General features: G+C 40.6%; 1 protein-coding gene across 3 annotated transcripts in view; it reads right to left on the minus strand.

Annotated features, from left to right (window-relative positions):
* The window catches only part of ACBD6 (acyl-CoA binding domain containing 6), a 208,437-nt gene extending 197,046 nt beyond the window's left edge, over positions 1-11,391 (minus strand). Inside the window, exons 1-2 of one of the 3 annotated variants that reach the window (XM_047704719.1) lie at positions 10,803-11,391; positions 3,019-3,083 (exon numbers count right to left, since the gene is read on the minus strand). In XM_047704719.1, the coding sequence (XP_047560675.1) occupies positions 3,019-3,083; positions 10,803-11,024 (287 nt within the window). In that variant the 5' untranslated portion in view covers positions 11,025-11,391. The remainder of the gene's footprint in view (positions 1-3,018; positions 3,084-10,802) is intronic. The other 2 variants (XM_047704721.1, XM_047704720.1) reach the window with 2 other exon arrangements.
* Between the last annotated feature and the right edge of the window lie 11,377 nt (positions 11,392-22,768).

Consider the following 22,768-nt stretch of genomic DNA (forward strand, 5'->3'; position numbering starts at 1 on the left):
AAACAAACTGAGGGTTGCCGGGGGTAAGGGGGTAGGGAGAGGGTGGTTGGGTTATGGACATTGGGGAAGGTATGTGCTATGGTGAATGCTGTGAAGTGCGTAAACCTGGCGAGATTCACAGACCTGTACCCCTGGGACTAATAGTACATTATATGTTATTAAAAAAAATTTAAAAATCCAAAAAACAAAAACTGGCATGCACATTTTAAGGATGTGAGATATAGACAGAAGAAGCCATAGACGAGTAGCTCTCTTTTTGCATTCACAATGGTCTATACCAACACACGTTACACCCCACGACCTAAGGAGCCTTTTTAGACATTTTTTTCCCCTAATCACCCTCCTCCATGAAATTTTATAACACAGATATGTTGCATATTGAATGAATTTTAGAAGACCACAAACAACTGTAATATCCAAGATTTTATAACTCCCCCAAACCCACCTTTCATCCCTACTGAGAATGTATGATCTACAGGCCAATAAAAGTAGTTTCCACCTTATACAGCATTTTGGTAACATGGGAACTAATCACACAAAACAATATTCCTTGGGAAAATACTTTGAACCTCGAATTTAAGCTGGGAGAAATATACCTTCCCCTCTTGTTGTTATCTCATCTATAAGCTGCTGGTAGTGGATCCCCACACAGGGACTTCAAAAAGTGAGGGGTGGTAAGGACAGAGGTAAGGATTCTAATTAGTAAGAAGGTAGGGACTACTTGCAGGATAAATATCAAGAGTAATATTTTAGTCCTGTGCCCCCTTCTGAGTCATCCTTTTCTTTTTTTTCTGCAAGCTGCCTAGATAGGCTCCTTCTTGGTCTTGCCCTGCCAATTCTTCCTACTTTCGCCCAGGAAGTAGATCCACTGATTCACTGTAAAATATAATTTAGTGCCAAGGTTTTTTCACTACCTTCCTGCTCCCACAATGAATATAACATCTTTTTGAGCTTTTCCAAGTTTATTTTTACTGACCCTCTTGAGAGTTACCTGGGTACATCCTAACATCTACACCTAAATATACCAGCATATATCAAATGGGAAATTTAACATCAATATTATTATATAAACATAGATGACCTTCACGTTTCCCTGATTTTCCACTAATGTCCTTTGTAGATTTCTTCTCCCAGACCGGAAGCCAATCAAGATTCACATATAGCGTTGAGTTTTGTGTATCTTTAGCCTTTTTTGTCTTCCACGATACTGATATTTTTTTTTAAGAGTCCAAGCCAGTTTTATAAGATATCTCTCAATTTGGATTTGTCTGTTTCCTCACCTACACGGTGTTCCTCCCAAAAAATGGATAATCACGATTAGAGTCAGGTTAAAGGTTTTGGCAAAAGCAATATACAAGTGACAAGTCCTTCACAACGTATCCCACTGGCGGCACATGACATCACTTTGTCCCACCCATCACCAAAGATAAGATTAAGGACTTGGTAGAAGCAGTTTCTCCTGTCATCTTCCCTGTAATTAAAAAGTCAACTGAGGGTCAGATTGTGTATATGCTCCTCAGTAGTTTTTCATCTAATGGTTTTAGTATCCCCTGATGATTCCTGCCTGAATTATTATAGTGGTTGTAAAATCAAAACTTCAAAATTGCTAAAAACAATGTTAAAACAGGAAAGCACAGTGGAAAAAGTAATGCTGAAGTTATGAAATTTCAGAAATTAAAACAAAAAAAAAAACCACAATAAAAGTTGCATCAGGTATTCTCCACAACGTAATAAAGAGACCTATTGGTTATCATCAGCAGAGAGTTCTGCCAGAACGGAACTCAAAGCACTGCTTTCTTCACGGAGAAGGTCCTACACACAAAAAAAGTCAGCTGAACTAAACATGGGCTTAATGACGTAACTGATTTACACTCAAGTTCAAGCTGTGCGTCTCTTTACAGCTGGGTAGCAAACAGTTCGTAGACAGGCAACTTGTCAGGGGACTACATCTTGAGTAGCACTGCTTTAGAATGTAAAGTTAGAATCCATTTTTGGCGCTCTTCTCTTCAACCATATTTCATTTTTTTTTTAAACCCCACCCTTTATACTTTTAATTCAGGGTTGATGCTTGCAAAGTTCTTCCTCCTATAACTAAGGGTCTCTATTGTATGCATTTTCTCTTTTTTTCACTTAGGGTAAGAGTAAATAAGACATCATATGATAAGGAGGAACCTCTGAATTAGAAGTAAAAAAACTGGGAAGGGGATAATCTTTTTATGGATTCAGGGAAGAAGCAGGACTCAGAATCGCCCCCCCTCCCACCTTTCTTCCCAAGCAGTTATTATAAGCACTTCACTGTGGTGTGGGTGGGGGCAAGGTACAGAAGAACACTAGAGATAAGAAGATAAAATTGGGGCAGGGGAGAAAAATAATACGGGGGGGGCACCTGGGTGGCTCAGTGGGCTAAAGCCTCTGCCTTTGGCTCAGGTCATGATCTCAGGGTCCTGGGATCGAGCCCCGCATCGGGCTCTCTGCTCGGCGGGGAGCCTGCTTCCCCCTCTCTCTCTGCCTGCCTCTCTGCCTACTTGCGATCTCTGTCAAATAAATAAATCTTAAAATATACACACACACACACACACATACATACATATATGTATACACACAGAGACACAAACAAGAATAGTAACAGGGATTTATCCTGTTCTTCTCCCTTCCCATCCTCCTATCCTTCCAAAGATTCCTCCGCAGGGCAGAAGTGGTGATCCATTAGGGGCTGTATGACAGGACAGGAAGATCTCAAGCAATAGCTCTTACCATCACCCTCTAAGAAGCTAGTCATATGTAAGGAGCGTATGTCTGTCATGAACTATGTGTATACCAACATCATGGCATGAGAATCCTTTAGTAGACTTAGCTGAAAGCGGATTCTTTTAATCTCTCTCCCAACTGCATGTTGTTAGCACAGTCTTCAGCAGAGAGATTAATATAAAAATAATTCTTTAATCTGCTCACTACTTTCTAATTCCTAAACACCTAAACCATTTCCAACAACCTCATTAGATTCCAAGAATTTCTTACCATTTTTGCTTTCCTTCAAAATCAAAGAAGCTTGGTTTCGGAGTATTGCAATTTCCAACTTTGACCTAATTGAAGGGAGGGGAAAAAATACATCAAGAACTTATTTTTCAAAGAACTGCCAGAGAAACTCTTTTTTTTCCAAATTTATTTTGTATACTCAGTAACTACAGGTTAGAAAATATTTGCATCTATATAGAATAACAAAATTTAACATTCTTTGCAAAAGCAAACAAAAGAACAAATTTTAAATACAAGCTGCTTTGGCGTACTGTATAAAATCACTGTTGTCTAGTTCTGTGATACATAAAAAACTATGAGTGAAAACACTTGCACTCCTAAACTAGTAGGCAAATTATATATAAAAGGCAAATTATAAATATAAATTATGTAATCCTTATTACCATTTATCATATAAAAGAATTTTCAAACATGCAACAAACAAGCTTTAAAGTACAGTTTATCAGAATTCATAATATTGTTTATTTAGCCTCATTCTAATTACACTATCAGCATTTTACCTCTCCCAAATTCCAGGAAAATGCCTACTCTTAGTAAAGTATCCTATTATGAAACTAATTGATATAAATATAGATGCTGACAGCCTTGCAAAAAACTTTCAAGGGTTTTTCAACAATATAAATTCTATCTACTCCACAATAATCTTTTCTTGTTTGTCAATACTTATTTGTAACCCTCAAATGACATTTGTAGTGAAACTATATATTTTCACTGTGAGTAAACATAAATGAAATTCACATAAGTGCAGAATTCACTATCCAGCCCCCGATTCCCAATGCCAAAAATAATCTCTTTCTGATGAACTCTAACGGCATTTACTCCTATACCTCCGACAGCACTTTCCACTTTTACCTGGTGTTACAAGGTTTTTTGTAAAGTCTCTTCTTTCTATCAGGACACAGCCTCTAGGAAACCATTCTTAACTCACTCACTGCACCTTATATAGAGCCTATCCAACAGTAGAAAATGTTTTTTGAATGTGGAATGAATATGTTAGGCATGTGTTCAACCAAATACTTATTCTTCCTAATACCACAATCGAACCCCTATCTACTTCTCAGAGACCCTCTCGCCATCTACTAATCTCATACACTTGAATTTTGCTAAAATCAACTGATGGTCTACTTGCTAACCAGACTGATCTACACACTGCTTTAAGGATTTTATCCTGAGTTTCCTCTCCCGTTACCGCCCTTGCCTGAAATGCCCTCTCCTCTTCCTTCAGCTTTTCACACCTTTCAGTCTCACTCAAAGTTCAGACTGTAAAAACCCTTTCAGTCACAATGATCTCACCCATCTCTGAATCCATTACAAGTATCATCTCCATCAATTGCTTAGCAATTAATCACATGGCCCTCTGATGAATATTAAAATGTTTACTTATACAGAAGCAGCCCTATTATAAGGGGACCAAGGGAAGAAACAGTGAGAGAGCAGAAATTGCATTTCTTGATCACCATAAACCAAAAGCTTCATATATGCTATGGCAAATGAGCCATACAACAATCTTGTTAGGTCTGCCATTCCAAACTTATTTTACAAATGAGTATAGAGAATCTGAGGAGGGTTGTCTGAGCTCACACATTAGCAAATCCCGAATTAATAGTCAGGATGTGAATTTAGAACTGTCTGACTCCAAAGTCCAATATTCCTTTTCCATAGCACTCTGTTTTACATGCCACATTGAATCTAGGCTTCAGTTCTGGCATCTCCAAAATCACTTCAATTACTAGATTGCTAGAAACATGAGTGAAAGGGTGCGTGGGTGACTGTTAGTTAAGCATCTGCCTTTGGCTCAAGTCATGATCTCAGGGTCCCGGGACTGAACATCATGTTGGGTTCCTGGCTCATCAGGGAATCTTCTTCTCCCTCTGTCTCTCCCCGCCCCCTTGTGCTCTCTCTCTTTCTCAAATAAATAAAATATTTAAAAAGAAAGAAAGATGAAACTATGATACATCATAAAAACAGCAGTCATTACTATTTCTGTTTTTTATCCAGACACCAGCCAATGGCAGAAACAAATACCAATATCTATTCTCCATTTCTCCTACAGTAATGGAAGTCTCAGCCAGACACACGGTCCTCCAGCTAAACTTACGTGACTATGCAACTCGCGCCCAGGTTCAGGGGACTGGGTATGTGTGAAAGTGGTATAAACATCTTCCTTAAAAAGAAAAGGGGGGCACGTGGGTGGCTTAGTCAGTTAAGTGTCTGCCTTCAGCTCAGGTCATGATCCCGGAGTCCCAGGATCAAACCCCACATGGGGCTCCCTGCTCAGTGGGGAGTCTACTTCTCCCTCTGCCATTCACCCTGCTTGTGCTCTCTCTTGCTCTCAAATTAATAAATAAAATCTTTTTTTAAAAAAGGGGGAGGATTGGGGACTTGTCTTTCCCTTTCCCTGAGCCCTGACTAGAACATGCATGCAGTCATGGTGAGCCATCTCTGGTCACGCAAAGAGGATCCGAAGCAAACAGTTCTCAAACTTTCTGGTCTCATGATCCCTTTACATTCTTAAAAAATGAGGACCCCCAAGGAGCTTTGTTTATATGGGTTATATCTATCAATATGTACCATATTAAAAATTAAAAGACATTTTAAAATATGTATTAACTCATTTAAAAATAATAAACTTGGGCAACCCTCTCAGTCCCCTCCCTCTTCTGGAGCTTTGTACTATCGCTCAATAAAGTTCACTAACACTCAATAAAAAGTAAAATAAAAACAATAACTCATCAAGTTAATATAAGTAACAATTTTATAAAAATAACTGTATATTCTAAAGCACAAAAAACTTAGTGAGAAAAGTGACATTGTTGTACACTCTGCAGATCTCTTTAATGTCTGCCTTAATAGAAGGCAGTTATATTCTCATATCCACTTTCGTATTCAATCTATCGCAATATGTTGCTTTGGTTGAAGTATATGAAGAAAATGCTCACACAGATATGCTATTACAAAAGAAAGAGGTATTTTAGTAGCCTTTTCAGATAACTGTGGATATTCTTCTCTGATACCACAAGTAGCAGTTTCTTTAAGACTGGATGCAATGTGGACTCTGATGTCATATCAATGAGTTTTTCTTACTGTTACACTAAAATCCATTGGTCTGACTTGCAATTTGAATGGCTCTTTTACTCAGACATAATCTGTAACATTCCACACAACATTTGGAAAATAGGGCTGAGTTATGCATTCCTCCCAAATGTTGACACACTGTACAAGAGCAGAAGTTTACAATCATTAAAATCACCACCAATCTCATCAAAAAAGTTCTTAAATATTAGGCAGCTGTCAGGTTCAGAGATTTTCCAAACCTCTCATTTTCACTTGAAGGCTCAAATGTGACCACTGGCAACAAGTACTGTCAGCTGTTTTCCTTAAAGGAACAGGCTCACTTCATTCACTTTGAAGAGACCATCTGCCAAATACTCAAATTTGAATAAGCATAGTTAATCTGTGAGTTGTTTTATTAAGGAAAAATGATGTTTCATGAAAAATGTGGATAGCTCAGTTTGCAACTCAAAAATTACACAAGTGCTTTGGGGCACCTGCGTGGCTCAGTGGGTTAAGCCTCTGCCTTCGGCTCAGGTCGTGATCTCAGGGTCCTGGGATCGAGCCCCACATCGGGCTCTCTGCTCAGCAGGGAGCCTGCTTTCCCCTCTTTCTCTGCCTGCCTCTCTGCCTACTTGTGATCTCTCTCTCTCTGTCAAATAAATAAATAAAATCTTAAAAAAAAAAATTACACAAGTGCTTTTCTTCAAAATAGCCAACATAATTCAGTGTGGATAACTGCCTTGCATGTACTCCCCATTTCATCACACACAATATTAAAAAGACTTGTCCTCAAGAGTTAATATTTAATAGAAATCAATAATTTTTACCACTTTATCACAGACATTTTTTTTTTAAGATTTTATTTATTTATTTGACAGAGAGAGAGATCACAAGTAGGCAGAGAGACAGGCAGAGAGAGAGAGGGAGAAGCAGGCTCCCTGCTGAGCAGAGAGCCCGATGCGGGGCTCGATCCCAGGACCCTGAGATCATGACCTGAGCTGAAGGCAGAGGCTTAACCCACTGAGCCACCCAGGCGCCCCCACAGACATTTTTAAGTGAAATTGGTTTTTTGGTTTTTTTTACTCTGAGTATATGGTGGTGAAATAGATGATGACTAGTACAGTTTGCTTGCCACTGTCTTGATTCATGCTGATGCATCAACAGTTTTATCAAAGAGAAAAAAGGCAAATACTGTCCCAGTATTATTATGTCTAGTATTATTATCTGATCTTATAGATCTCCTAAGAAAGTCTCAGGGATTCTCAGGGGTCTCTAGACCACAGTTTGAGAACTGCTGCCTTCAGGGAATGGCCGAACTACAGGACAGAAAAAGACTGAGCCCCTGGATGACCTCATGAAGCAGAATCACCGGACCAGCCTTAGGTCACCTACCTCCAGACCATTATATGTGACGAAAATAAAAGCTCAGCAGCTGACCCTGTATTCTAACTGACACAGAAGCTTCTGCATTCCCAAATTCAAACAATAATTCTGGATCAGCAAAGACTGGATAAATACAACTACAGGATTTTAGGACATGATGAGTAACAGTTTCCAAATCATTAACGAATCATAAACTATAAAGCAGAGTTCTAAAATGTGCCACTTTAATAAAACACCTAAACCCTGTCCTGATATATATATGATATAGCCAATGCCCTTCAAACAGAATGTTTTAACAAAGGGGGCTAATGGCAAATGCCAGTGAATCATGTGTGGCCAGGTTAAAGTAGAACATGTTGGGCATCCTTGCCGTGCTGATGCTGAAGGCTCCTGTAAAACGAAGCTAACAGGGGTTTGAAATGTTCATTGTCCTAGAGTTTTCACAGGTGTCAAATAGTTATCTTTTGCTGTGAAAGTGTAGGCTAATGCAGAGGACCAAAAAACTGCTCACTGGTGTGATGTTTTTGAAACCTCACTAAAAGATGATTTTGGAGCCAAAGGCTTATCCGAGACTGAAAGAGCTATGATGTTAGGTAAATTTAGGGCTCTGCCTAAGAAAAGAAAGTCCACAGCTCACCTTATTTTTATTATCTTCCTGGGGACAACTTTATTTCATTCGGCCTCCAAAATACAAAATGTAATCGTTTCATGAGAAATTCTGGTCCACCATGCATCAATTATATTGGAATTTCAACCTTATCATCCTATCAAAGATGCTATTTTTTAAAATTTTATTTATGTATTTGACAGAGAGAGAGCGAGAGAGAGCGCAAGTACAAGCAGGGGGAGCAGCAGGAGAAGGAGAAGCAGGATCCCCACTAAGCAGGAAGCCTAATGCGGGGCTCGATCCCAGGACCCTGGGATCATGACCCAAGCTGAAGGCAGATGTTTAATGGACTGAGCCACCCAGGCGCCCCAAAGACGCTATTTTTAACACTATCTCAGAATTCTACTAAAAATAAAATATTGAGGGGCACGTGGGTGGCTCAGTCGGTTAAGCCTCTGCCTTCGGCTCCGGTAATGATCCTGGGATCAAGCCCCACATCGGGATCTCTGCTCGGCAAGGAGCCTGCTTCCCCCTCTCTCTCTGCCTGCCTCTCTAACTGCTTGTGATCTCTGTCAAATGAATAAATAAAATCTTTTTAAAAAAAATAAATAAAAAAAATATTGAGGAGGGCCTGGGTGGCTCAATCAGTTAAGTATCCGACTCAGTTTCAGCTCAGGTCATGATGCGGGGGGGCAGTGAGGCCATGAGATGGAGCCCCGCCTCAGGCTCCACACTGGGCATAGAGCCTGATTAGGATTCTCTCTCCCTCTCAAAAAAAAAAAAAAAAAAGAAAGAAAGAAAGAAAAAAGAAAAAGAAAAAATTAGAAGAGATTTATAAAATTTGTGTCCCAATGTCATATCTAAGTAAGCATAATCTTATTCTGTAACAACAAAGAATTTTATTTCCGGATACAGAATATTTCTAAATACCTTAACAACAAGTTCTTGAAAGGATGAGGGACATACCTCTTCCAGAATATCTGAAGTGAGGATACATGAGACAGAATGGTGACCAGCTGATAGTGACTAGAGTTCACTGATAACTCAGAAATCAGATATTAATAATGATGACACTATTATCAGTAAGTAAAATTATGTCCTCTAAAGAAAAAGAATGTTCTCTAGGGAATTTGGAGACAAATGGTCTAACGCTGCCCAGAGAATTATTAGTCAGACATGTTAAAGGTCCTAGCATACTGTTCAATAAACTCTTGTTAAATAACTGAAAGTTTCATTTTAATGTTATTGGGACAGGATAAATAACCAAAGAAAAAAAGAGATATCCAGAACTTCTGCAAGAAAGCAAATTCCAAGGCCAATTCAGGGGCAGTTTTCATTCAACACTGTAATTTGTACCCTATATATCTATAGCTATGTCTCTCAAGTCACTTTATTCATAACTGAAATTCATCAGTCTTCAAAAGAAGGTTCATCTCTATTCAGTATATTCAGTAGAAGAATACAGAGGGACCCTACAACTTTTTTTTTTTTTTTTAAAAGAATACAGGAGGAGGAACGCCTGGGTGGCTCAGTGGGTCAAGCCTCTGCCTTCAGCTCGGGTCATGATCCCAGGGTCCTGGGATCGATGACCTCTCTGTCAAATAAATAAAATCTTAAAAAAAAAAAAAAAAAAAAGAATACAGGAGGAAATAGATACCAAGAAGCAAAAGAAAGGTTAAAATTTTTTGGTAAAATAAAATGGACTATTCCCCAGAACATCTTTGTTTCCAGTGTTCCAAAGAGCTGGAGTTTTCCTAAAATGTTATTTAACTCTTGTTAACAATTTTTCACGTGTTTAAATCTAGACTCCTCAAGAAACTTTCCAAGACTCTCGAAGGCAAATACCATGATCCCTTTTCTTCTTTGCACTCGTGGCAGGTGTAACACCCAAGTGTTTTGCACAGAAAAGATGTTATACAAGTACCGGTAGATTAAAATAAAGCAATTATTTCTCCTTCTGGTACCTTCGACTCTTTGAATGATAAATTAAATATGTCTTAAACGACATTAGGATTACGAAGTTCAGAGCTTTAGAGTCAGGAGCTACAATCTAGTTCCAGTTCTGACTGATTAGTCTGTATGACCCTAGGAAGTTATCTACTCTCTTTGGGTTTCCCTTTTCTTTCCAGCCAAAGAAGGGGATTATTTCACCTGGTGTTTACTAGTTCTAAACAGCATCTTTATAATAGCATCTAACAGTCAGAAGCCCATCCAATCAAAACATAAGTCTAATATATTTAGGATTTTAAAAATACAATGACAAAATTATAATACCTTATTTTGCATTGCATCACCTTTTTATTATGATCATATAATTCTCCTGGATCTCACAATTTTCTTTAACTTTACTTCCATATGACCATATTACTTCCATAATTACCTCCATATGACCCTTCAGCAAGACTGAATGAAAAATCTTATTTTATCATCCTCATTTTGTAAAGGTTCTGAAGCTGGTAAAACCATAAATGCAAGGTCGCTGTGCAAGTCAAAAAAGACATGGAAAGCTGTCATTCGGTGTCCAGCCAAATATCACTTCCAGGATAGCAGACAGGCCCTTTCCATATTCAGGATTCTAATTCTTAGCAGATGATTACACACACACACACACGCAAACTTCATTGCACCTAGCCATCAACCAAGCACGGTAACTATTCCATTTTGGAGGACACAGAAGGCCTCTGGCCGCTCTCCCGCACCCACCCCTTCCCCAGGATTTTACCTGCTTGTACCTGGCGTACAGGTACAAGAGCTGCTCCCTGCTGGCCACCTGGACCAGGCCTTGGAGGTGCGCTGCAGCCTTCTCAAAGAGCTCTGTCAGACTCCCGGACGCCTCGGTCTCGGGACTCTGGAGGGATTCCACATCACCGGAGTCGTCCCCCGAGCTCAGCTCTCCGCCGCTGTCGCCCGTGGTAGCCCCCGCGGGCAGGAATGGCGAGGCCATGTGTCCTCGCTCGGTCCGTCCCTCTGTGTCCGCTCAGTGCTCCTCGGAGCGAGGGTAACGCCGGCTCCCGGGCCTTGCCCACCAGTCTCGGTCGAGAGCCCGACCTCGAGTCAGACCCAAGCTCACTTACTCCGCGCGGCCTCGCGTAACTGTGCCTCCCTCCCACCTCTCTCCCCGGCGTGCAGAGCACCCGCGGCGGCTCGCCCCCGGCCGAGCCGGTCTCCTCCGCCTGCCTCTGGCTAACAGAGCGCTCGGGCCCAACCCAGGTTCCTCCACCCGCGAGGCGTTGGGTCGGGGGTCGGAGAGCAGCTGACGGCGCGGGCGGCCGGGGCGGGACGGGGAAGGGGAAGGGGCGGCGTGCGCGCGGGGCGGGACGGAGGCGGCGTGCACGCGGGGCGGGGCGGGGCGGGGCGGGGCGAGGCGGCGTGCTCGCGGGGCGGGGCGGGGCGAGGCGGCGTACCGAGCACGCGCACGATGTGAGGCCCGGCGGAAGCTCCGCGGTGGGCGGGCGAGCGTGGGTGGTAGTACTTAGGGCGCCCTCCTCTAGGAGAACTCTCGGGGTCGCTTTAGGGAGATGTCGCACGGAGAAACTGCCCTCAGTCGTTGGGATGTCCACTAGTCGTTTCGCTGAAATTACCAATCCCTAAATCTGGAAGTTGTTCTCGGAATAGGTCTTCGCGGCGGGAAAGGAGGCCGTCGGTTTGGTAGTGTAACGATAGGAGCGGAGTCGCGGGAAACACCGAGCTGAGGACGAAGGTTCCGCCTGCGCCCCCTCCGCGGATGGTGTGTCCCCGGCGCCCCCAGACTGGCCACGGATCCCTGCCGGCGCGTCTGTTGCTTGAGAGCTTGGCTTTAACTTGAATAATGGGTGAAAATTTGGGAGGTGGGGCCTTCACCACCCGAGCCATGTGATTGGTCCGGGTCTGGCTTTGGGCGACTGTGGAGCCCCCCACGTCCGGGCCGTGCCGGGCAGTCCCCGGGCCCCCGGCCGTTAGCACGAGTCTCCTCTGACCGGGCCCCTGCCATTGTGTTTTGAAGACACAAGTGAAACCGAAAAGTCTCATACAGTTCTGCCCTAACGGAACTTACACAAAACTACCCAAGAACTGCAGCGTGATTGTAATAATTAACTTTCACTTAGCGATGATTATATCCCGGGTGGTGTAAAACAAAAATGAAAACACTATGTGCATTTAGTACTCAAAACAGAGTAATAAGCACCATCAGACGGGTACAAAGAAAGTGTTCTCAGAAGCGGTTACTGACCCTGTGGGGTTAGACCTGTCTACTGGTGGACAGGGGAGAGAAGGCGAGAAGTGTCAAAGTTTGGGTCAGGATTCAAGAAAAGTTCCTTGAGATTCTAGGATGTCATGGGTCATGGGATGGAGCCCTGAGTTGGGCTCGCGGCTTAGCAAGCTCATCAGGGAGCCTGCTTCCCCCTTCCCCACCATGACCCTGCTTGTGCTTTCTCTCATTATCTCCCTTTTTCTCTCAAATAAATAAAATTTTTTTAAAAATTATACTTTTCTGTATGTACATTATACTTGGATGAAAGGATTAAAAACAACACACGAAAAAGAACAACAAAGGGCTCCTGGGTGGCTCAGTGGGTTAAGCCGCTGCCTTCGGCTCGGGTCATGATCTCAGGGTCCGGGGATCGAGCCCCGCATTGGGCTCTCTGCTCAGCAGGGAGCCTGCTTCCCTCTCTCTCTCTGTCTCTGCCAGCCTCTCTGTCTACTTGTGATCTCTGTCAAATAAATAAATAAAATCTTAAAAAAAAAAAAAAAAAAACAAGAAGAGCCCCTGACATTGGGAAGCTGGCCTGACACTCACAGTTAAGTCATATTATTGTCCCGTTAGAAATAATCTCATGAAATCCCAACCTCGGACAAGGTCATTGTAAAACCATGATAAGACAAGGCAAATCACTCCATGAATTTGTCTAAACACAGACAAAAACAAGATCACCCTGGCCTACAAAATACTAAACACCCTTTCTCTTGGCCAAAATGAATGGTTACTACTTCTTTACAAATTACAACTTTATTCTCCTATTAGTCTTCTCTCCCTATAGATAAGATTTATTGAGATGCCCAGTCATGGGATTGCCCTGGCTTTCTGACTGCAACCAATTGAAAACAGATCCCTGCTACCTTAGACTCTCCCTCAAGCACTAACCACCAACCGAAGCCCAAATCCTGTAACAGGTCTTTCTGAACACCTTCTTACTGAGGAAGCCCATAGTTCCCTGTGATATGTATTTTTCCTTGCTGCAACAAGAATTAAATACAACTGGGTTTACTACAGCTGAGTTCTTGGAGGTCTCTAGCTGAAGGGGTTAATACTTGAGAAGGTTTGATTTCTCCAAGATTCTATCAAAACTCCAAAACTATCAGGATATGGCAACTTTGAGAGAATAAATTTTTTACAATTGGTGTTTCCATTCAAACATTTCTTGGGTACTGTAGGGAACTGAATATGTTTTTCAGAATCTCAAGAAAAAAAAATCAGCCAAGATATCAGGAAGACAGGAGAAAATATTATAATTAGAATGAAAGTATAACAATCAGTATTAAAGATTAACAACGAATATGGAGAGGTTACTGATTCAAAGGGATACACTGACAAGTCAAAAGCAAGACTGGGAATGCTAACACCTGGACTCCAAAGTGAGGCAGAGAAGGAGCAGTCAGGAGAAAACTGTTAAGAGCTAATCAGTCTTGCTGGTGGTGGTTGCCTTGGTGTACATGAGCTCATGGCCCCACCTGCTGCTAATGGTGAATCATTCTTGCAAATAAATAGTAGGGGCGCCTGAGTGGCTCAGTGGGTTAAAGCCTCTGCCTTCGGCTTGGGTCTGCTCCGCAGGGAGCCTGCTTCCTCCTCTCTCTCTGCCTGCCTCTCTGCCTACTTTTGATCTCTGTCTGTCAAATAAATAAAATATTTTTTAAAAAATAAATAGTAATAAGATTATATGCATAGTACACTTTACACAAATTCTACAAGTGATGTTCTGAGAAATAAGTTTTGGAGGCAGAGTAAGTCCTTAAACTGGCAATTTCTTTAAGTGATTCTAAATAATGCTGTTGACTTTACTAAGAGATCTGAAGGTTATGAGAATACTACCCAACAGTATTTGCTGGTATTTTCCAGTGTTTATATTCACTGCAGGTTACAGTTCTTTGTAAGGACTTTAACAAAAAGAAATGCAAAGAGAAGATTGTAATATACTGCAACACGACATCCTGAACAGACCTAAAATCTGAATTAATGAAAGTCATACCTGTTTCGACGACAAAGCTAAAGTCAGGATATGCAAAGAAAATATTTTGTTAAAAAAGTAACTGGATTTAGCACAAATCAAGTTTTGTGAAATATTGGCCTTTTTTTTACATTACCATCAAAATATTCATTAATTCATCAGAGATATGAAGCCCTGATATGTTTCAGATACAGGGATAAACCCTATGGATAAACAAGAATATCATTCCTCTTCCTCTACTCCAGCCTTGTGGACCCCCTTGAGGCTCTTCTTCCAACCCAGCACCCTCCCACTTCAGTACCTTTGTGCTTACTAGTCCTTCTTTCTGGAACACTCTATCCCCAGATTTCTATACGGTTTGCCCTCACCTCCTTTAGGTCTTTGCTCAATCACTGCATTAGCTGAACTTTCCTTGGTAGCTTTATTAAAAATTGCAATTTTATCCTCCCAACACTCTCTACCCCACTTCTTTAGCACTTACTGCTAACTGGCAATATATTTTACTCATTTGTTATATCATTTCTATATAAATCCCAGGAAAGCAGGGATTTTTATGTGTTTTTATCCCTGCTGTATTCCCCAGAGCTGGTGCGTAGCGAAATCTTTCTTGAATAGATAAGTTAGTGAATGTATAAAAGACCCAGTCATTGTTCTTTAAGGCCTTGGGTAGTAAATGAATAAAGGCGATAATGCATTACTGTGGATGAGTGATATGGAAAGGTCATGCTAGACAGAAGAAATAGCATGAGTAAAGGCACAGGGGTATAAAAATAGCAAGCAATATTGCTTGTTTTCACTTGATAATAAGTAAGGTTCAGTAAACAAACAGCAGAGGGTAATTAGCTGTTTTTTCTCACCAACACAAGCTAAAAGTTGGAACATATGTTAACCCACTCCTCAATGGAATACCTTGCTTAACAAAGACTGCATTATCTTGCAAATATTTAAAAGAAGAGAGCTCTTATAGCTCAGCGGCTTATTTGTATTCACTAATCAAATTGGTAGTATTTACCTAGGACATAATCTTCTAGGCAACCTATGGTCTTTAATCCAACTCCTTAAGCCCATTAGTGGGATCCTGACACATAAGCAGATAAGCATGTAGAGAGAGATATTAGACTATATTATCTAATTTGCATAATCTTGAAGTTCATTTGACCACCTTCAAATACAATAACTAGCAGAATTATACTGAACACACACACACCAAAAGAAGGACAGAGAAATCAGAACCTTGACTTCGGAGTCTTTGAAATCTATATAACGAATGAAAATTAATGGAAAAAAAGCCCCACATCCTCAAGTTCATGAGAAGTTAGATACTTCCAACTAAAAATTAAGAAAAATGTGATTAATTTTGAGACACCTCCCACCCCAACCTTTGTAGAGGCTGTTTGGATGGACTTAACTTTATCTAAGTAACAGATTTCTGGGGAAGTGTTTGTGGGTTTAGAAATTGATTTAATGGTGGACTCTCGTATAATGCTGCTTATCATTATACGGATTCAAATACAAGGGCAAATCACACGCCATAAAACAAAATAGGATTAAATAATTAAAGCCTACTATACTCTTAGTTATTCGTCCTGAAGAGATTCCACTGTGCTTGATAAAATGAACCAAAGACCAGTATAAAAAATCAGCGGACTCAAGTAAGCGGGTAGTAATGGCTCACTTCTGCCCCACAGGTGAAACATTTTGGTTGTTGTTGTTAATTTATTAGCAAGTACATTAATGGTGCTGCAGATTATATATTAGTAAATGTGAAGAAGTTTTAAAATTTCATATTGTTATTTTGACTTACTGAAAATTAATCAACAATAAACTATTAAATGCTGACTTATTAACATTTTAGGTCATGTAGTACAATAAGAAGTCCACAGGCCAGGGAGTCTGCTATCATTCTTACAATCAAATAATTTAAATTTTAGTTGTAGAAATAGGATTAGGACTCGTGAGAAAAATTAGAAAGTTAAATAACACAGGAAAATTACGTACTAAATCTTGTGGTGCGCAATAACAATGGGATTTTTTTTAGCTAGATATCCTCTCCATAAAAGTCTTCAGTTGAGCTCTGTTATTTTTCAGAAGGAGCCTTTTAAACACTGAATGACTTGTGTGAAACCTTGTATATTCAGGTGGGTGTCCAAGTGGCTCCACCACACGTCTCCCAATACGGATGTATGTATGTGCGTATGTGTGTATCACCTGTTTATTTTTATTAAGGTATAGTTGACACACAATGCTGTAGTCTGGGGCTTTTCTATCTACTAAAACACACAGTGCTCAGCATTCTTTAAATGAAAAGGGAGCTATTAGTCAATTGGTAGAAACTAATTTGCACTATTTGAGTGAGATCGTTTTTGGAAAGGATCCCTGAACTTGAAATAAAAAAACTGAAAATTTTCTTATCCATCTCCATAATCTTTTCCTGGGCACAGTTACCGGGTTGAAGAACAAAGGGTCCAGAAAGTAAAAACGTAACTAACACATTGTGCCTTCATAGAATGTAACTTCTTTATATGAAAAATGAGGCCTGGGGGGCCTGGGTGACACAGTGGGTTAAACCTCTGACTCTTGATTTTGGCCTTAGCTCCTGTTCAGGGTCATGGGATGGAACCCAAGATGGTTTCCAAGCTCACTGCAAAGTCTGCTTAAGTTTCTCTCTCCTCTCCCTCTGCTCCTCCCCTGCCCCCATCATGATCTCTCTCTAAAATAAATAAATATAAAGACAACTATCATATGATCTCCCTGATATGAGGGATAGTAGATGCAACATGGGGGGTTAAGGGGGTAGGAGAAGAGTAAATGAAACAAGATGGAATTGGGAGGGAGACAAACCATAAGTGACTCTTAATCTCACAAAACAAACAGCGTTGATGGGGGGAGAGGGGTTGGGAGGGGGTGGGATTATGGACACTGGGGAGGGTATGTGCTATGGTGAGTGCTGTGAAGTGTGTAAACCTGGTGATTCACAGACCTGTACCCCTGGGGATAAAAATATATTATATGTTTATAAAAAATAAAATTAATAAAAATTAATAAAAAAATAAAATAAATAAATATATCAGAAAGAAAGGGAAGGAGGAAGGGAGGGAGAGAGGAAGGGAGGGAGGGAGGGAGAGAAAGAGGAAGGGAGGGAGGGAGGGGGAAGGAAGGAAAGAAGAAAGGAAGGAAGGAAATGGATGGATGGATGTGGCCTGTGGGTTTGAACTATTTAGACCAATCCGTGGGTGGTGTAAGATTCCAGGTGGCAGTCACCTTGCAGGGCACGGGTGGAGTGGAGGTGTATGTGTATATTAATACACATTGACCACATGATGGCAATACAGAGCCAGGTTTCTTTTCAGCCAGTGTGACAAATTTGCTGATTACCTTTGTCTTTCGGGTCTTCGCATCTAGGAAAGACACGGATCTTGCACAAGGAACGAAACAATTGTTTATGTAATTATATCTTTATTTTAAACAGAAGCCAAATCCTAATTTTGTTTCTTCTTTGAACTTGGAACTCAAGAGCTGAGAGTGAAGAGGAAAACAGGCTTTGTTAAGATGTGCTTGGTTAGAAAAAATGTTCTAACAAATCCACTTGCTATTGGGACTATAGCTATAGAATAGATATATATCTATATATCTATCTATATTATATCTATCTATCTATCTATATATCTATCTATATATATCTATATATAGAATATATATCTATATATATAGAATATATAGCTATAGAATAGCTATAGCTATTGCTATTTCTTATTGTGACATTCAGAAGTGGATGTCTGGGCTTGATCCCAGGACCCTGAGACCATGACCTAAGCCCAAGGCAGAGGCTTTAACCCATTGAGCCACCCAGGCACCCCGTAATCTTTATTTATTAAAGTGCATCCATGTTGCTCAGAAATAGCAGCACTGTAAACCTTACTGACAAGATTCCATCAGACACTCGTGTATGCACAGACATGTCACTGACGCTTATAACCGGTCTGAATATTGATGTTCCTGCTTCTGATTTTTTTTTCATGATGGCAAGAGTTTTTTAAATCAATTGTTTATTATTAACATTTTGAAATGTACAGAAAATTGAAAGAATAGTAAATAATCACCCAACTTTCTATCCCCTGGATTCAACAATTGTTAACAGTTTTCCAAATTTGCTTTATCTATTTATGATCTACGATTTTTTTTTAAAGATTTTATTTATTTATTTGAGAGAGAGACAGTGAGAGAGAGCATGAGCGAGGAGAAGGTCAGAGGGAGAAGCAGACTCCCCATGGAGCTGGGAGCCCGATGTGGGACTCGATCCTGGGACTCCGGGATCATGACCTGAGCCGGAGGCAGTCGTCCAACCAACTGAGCCACCCAGGCGTCCCTATGATCTACGATTTTTTGATGAACCATTTGAGAATAAGTCACAGACATCGTGGTACTTCAAAAAAAACCTAAGTACTATAGTATGAATCTCATAAAAATAAGAAAATTCCATTATAAAACCATAATGCCATTATCATAGTTAAGAAAATGAACAAATATCAATAATCATGAAGTCCTTTGTATTCAAAATTTCCCATTTTTTTCCAAAAAGGCTTTAAACACACATATGCTCAAATTACTTAAAACTAAAATACATGGGGCACCTAGGTGGCTCAGTCAGTTAAGCATTGGCCTTCAGCCCAGCTCATGATGCCAGGGTCCTGGGATTGAGTCCTGTATGGGGCTCCTTGCTCAGCGGGGAGTCTGCTTCTCCCTCTCCCTCTGCCTCCCCCCGACCCATGCTCTCTCTCTCTCTCAAATTAATAAATAAAAATTTTTTTAAAAAAGCTAAAATACACGGATATATATGTATTATACATATATTAGCATATGAAAGCCAGAGCTCAGGTCCGAAAGGTTCGGTCAAAAAAATCAGAGCACTTTATAGTGAAGGTGAACAAACAGCAAGAATTTATTGACAACTGATCACATGCTAATTACCGTTTCTGATTCTCTGAGTGTATGGGTATATAGAAGCATCAAAGGCGTTGAGCCTACATTTGTGCTGAGTATAAGCAAAAGCATAACATATCAGCAGAAGGTTCCTGCAATTTTCTTTTTAATTGACATGCTTTGCAAATGATTCAAAGAACCTCAATTTCATATAAAATATCAAGAAGGTTAAAAATAAAGTCTATTTGTGATATTTTATCCTAAATATGTAATTTGTTGTTTTCTAACTTCTAAACAGTAAAATAGCTTTCATGCAATAGTTATCTTGCATAGACCATAATTTTTTTTGCAAGTGCATGTTATCAGTCATAAGTAAAGATAATATTTGAATTATTTTGGTTACATTAAATTGTCATGCTCTTTTGCTTTTAATAATAAGGTCTGTTTCATTTTGTGTTTCTGTGCATGGTATAGGATGAGTTGTTAATGGAGAGACATAAGACAGAGAAAGAAGGGATGAGAGAGAGAGAAGTCTTGAGTTGCACACAACCCCAAACAGGGACTGGGGGACAAGACAGGTGCACACAAAAGAGAGGTGAACCGGGACGCTTGGGTGGCTCAGTTGGTTAAGCAGCTGCCTTCGGCTCAGGTCATGATCCCAGCGTCCTGGGATCGAGTCCTACATCGGGCTCCTTGCTTGGCGGGGAGCCTGCTTCTCCCTCTGCCTCTGCCTGCCATTCTGTCTGCCTGTGCTCGCTCTCTCTCCCTCTCTCTCTGACAAATAAATTTAAAAAAAAAAATCTTTAAAAAGAGAGGTGAACCATTATATAATCAAGCACTAAATAATATACTGAGGAATTCAGAAAAGAGAAAAGTCAGCAAAGACATCAGAAGCTTCCAGTGCTTCCTGGAGATGGGAGTTGAGCCTTAAGGGATGGTCAGATTTGAATAGGAAACAGCAAGCAAGAAGGGCTTTACTGGTGAGTGAAACCATGTGAGGAAAGTCATCATGGCACACTTGGAAGACAGTGGTTTGGGTAAAGGAAATTGACTGGGAAGCAGGGAGGGAAAAAGAAAGTTAGGGGTAAAACAAGCCTCACAGTTCCCTAGTGGAAAAGAGTCTCTTCTTCCATTTGTACCCTGCTTTGTTCCAGAAGCAATTTTAGGTAGATATGACAATCACTGTCGAAGTGTAAGAGTGGAATTCTGAATCAAAAATGGGTGATTAGATTGGCTTAATGAAGGGAGTTGAGAGTAGAGAGAAATGGATGAAGTTGACATTAAGTCAATGGCTACAATCCGTCTATTAACGTGGCATTCTGTAGACCACGGTTTTCCCTCTTTTTCCTCCCTTTTCCTTTTGTTCATCATAATATTCTTGGGACTTCACGGCTGACTATTAACTAGGATAGAATCATATTAACCTAAAATATATTGAAGTATTTCATAGTTATCCAAAGCATCTATCACAACTGAGTAATTAAAATAAATGTATTTTAGTAGCTTCCTACTAAAGCCTTTACAATCTATCTGGAGCCCAATCTTGGCCTTCCTGACAGATCTACCCTGGCAGGTGCACCCCCCAAAGAATTCCCCTTAGGGGGCACCATTCATCCATCAGAGAACTCTGCCCCATTAACACTAAAGGTGTTAGCTAGTCTGTTAGTAGGAATGGACATGGAGAATTTACTGCTGATATCAGTTAGAACAGGATAGGTTATATGGCAGTAACAAACCCCCCTAAACTTCAATGACTTTATCCCATAAATCTGTGATTCTACCCACACTCTGTTTCTCTGCGCAGCAGAGTCATCAGAGATCCATTCTGACAGGACCCATCTTGACACCTTCTTCCACAATCTCTAAAGCAGCAATAAAGGAGAAAGTTACAAAATTGTGCCCTGGTTCTGAAAGGTTTCACTCAGGAGTGACAAATCACTTCTAACCCATTTCATCAGCCAAAGTAAGTTATGTGGTCATAACCTAACTTCAAAGGGGGCAGAGGTACAATCCTACTATGTTCTTGGAAAGAGATGAATGCCAGACTATTCATGAACGTCCCAATGACTTTCACAACCTTACTCTTTTTTTTTTCCTTTCTTCTTCCCTACCTTTTGTGACAACATATTATTTAATGAAAAACTCCCTGCTAGTGTAGGGTCACTCACTGAATAAGAGATTTGCTGCCTCATGCACATTATACCTTTGAAAGTACATTCTATGTAGTATTTTACAGTATTAGAATACAATTTCTGCAAATACTGCCCAATTCAGAGACCATCTGTAATTTTATGGAAACTATTAACTGTAGTGAACATAACTGCACTGAATCACATGTCTGCAGTATCTTCCTTTTTTCCATGGAAACCGGGAGACATTTTGCAATTTATCAACAAGTGTGTTGCCAGATTAGAATTGAAGGCTTGCTTCCAACTCATTGTGTTTGTCAAGACATGGTCCAATTATCCCTAATGCATAGAAGAAATAGCTGTACATTTCCCACTGTGCCTCTCAGACTTCAATAGTTGGCTGAGTATTGGTCAATGTGTTATACCATCACCATCCAGGAGGGTCAGTGGAAAGTTCTCTGTTTTCAGTGACAAGCATGCCTTAGCAGTTTGGAAGAATTAGTTATCTGATACCTTGTAGTATGTTAAGGGCATTGGCCTTGGTGTAGAAGGAGCTTTGCACATGCTTGCTACCTATCTCAACTATGTTTACTTATTTTCTATTTTTTAATTAATTTCCTATTTCATTTTGCATTTTGTGACCTGCCCATTTTTAATTTCTCTACCTTGGAATTCCCTTGAAACATGATTACATGTTGATGGAAAAGGTCATAGGGGAAGACTAGTAAGATCACACTTAGAGTTGTTTTTCAGAAGAGCAAAAGTTAGGTTTGTCTTGGTGACCACTGAATCCCCATTGCCTGGGATGGCTCCCGGCACATGATGCCCCCAAAATACTATTGGATTAATAAACAAGGGAATGACCAATAGATAGAGGAGACATTATTGGTATGATTCTATGATTCTTTTGACCAATGGCAAAAATTGTAAGGTGCTGGACTGGAATGAGAGATGGAGAAAACTTCTCTTGTTTTTTTTTTTTTTTTTTTTTTTAAATATTTTATTTATTTATTTGAGAGAGAGAGAGAGAGAGAGACAGTGAGAGAGAGCATGAGCGAGGAGAAGGTCAGAGGGAGAAGCAGACTCCCCGCGGAGCCGGGAGCCCGATGCGGGACTCGATCCCAGGACTCCAGGATCATGACCTGAGCTGAAGGCAGTCGCCCAACCAACTGAGCCACCCAGGCGCCCGAAAACTTCTCTTGTTAAATGAAACTAACAAGCCCTAGTTTTGCTCTCCAATGATTTTAGTGGCTAGATTGTCTTCATCTCCCATTACTCCCTAATCAAGTCAACTTCTCAGCCAAACTGAGCCACCGACTTTTCTCCAAATGGTCCTGCTCCTTGTTGAATTTTTGTCCCCTGCCCCAAAAGATATGTTGAGGTCCTAGCCCCCAGTATCTCAGAATGTGACCTGATTTGGAATTAGGGTCATGGCA

This window comes from Lutra lutra, chromosome 15 (assembly GCF_902655055.1).
Source record: "Lutra lutra chromosome 15, mLutLut1.2, whole genome shotgun sequence".
Lineage (NCBI taxonomy): Eukaryota > Metazoa > Chordata > Mammalia > Carnivora > Mustelidae > Lutra > Lutra lutra.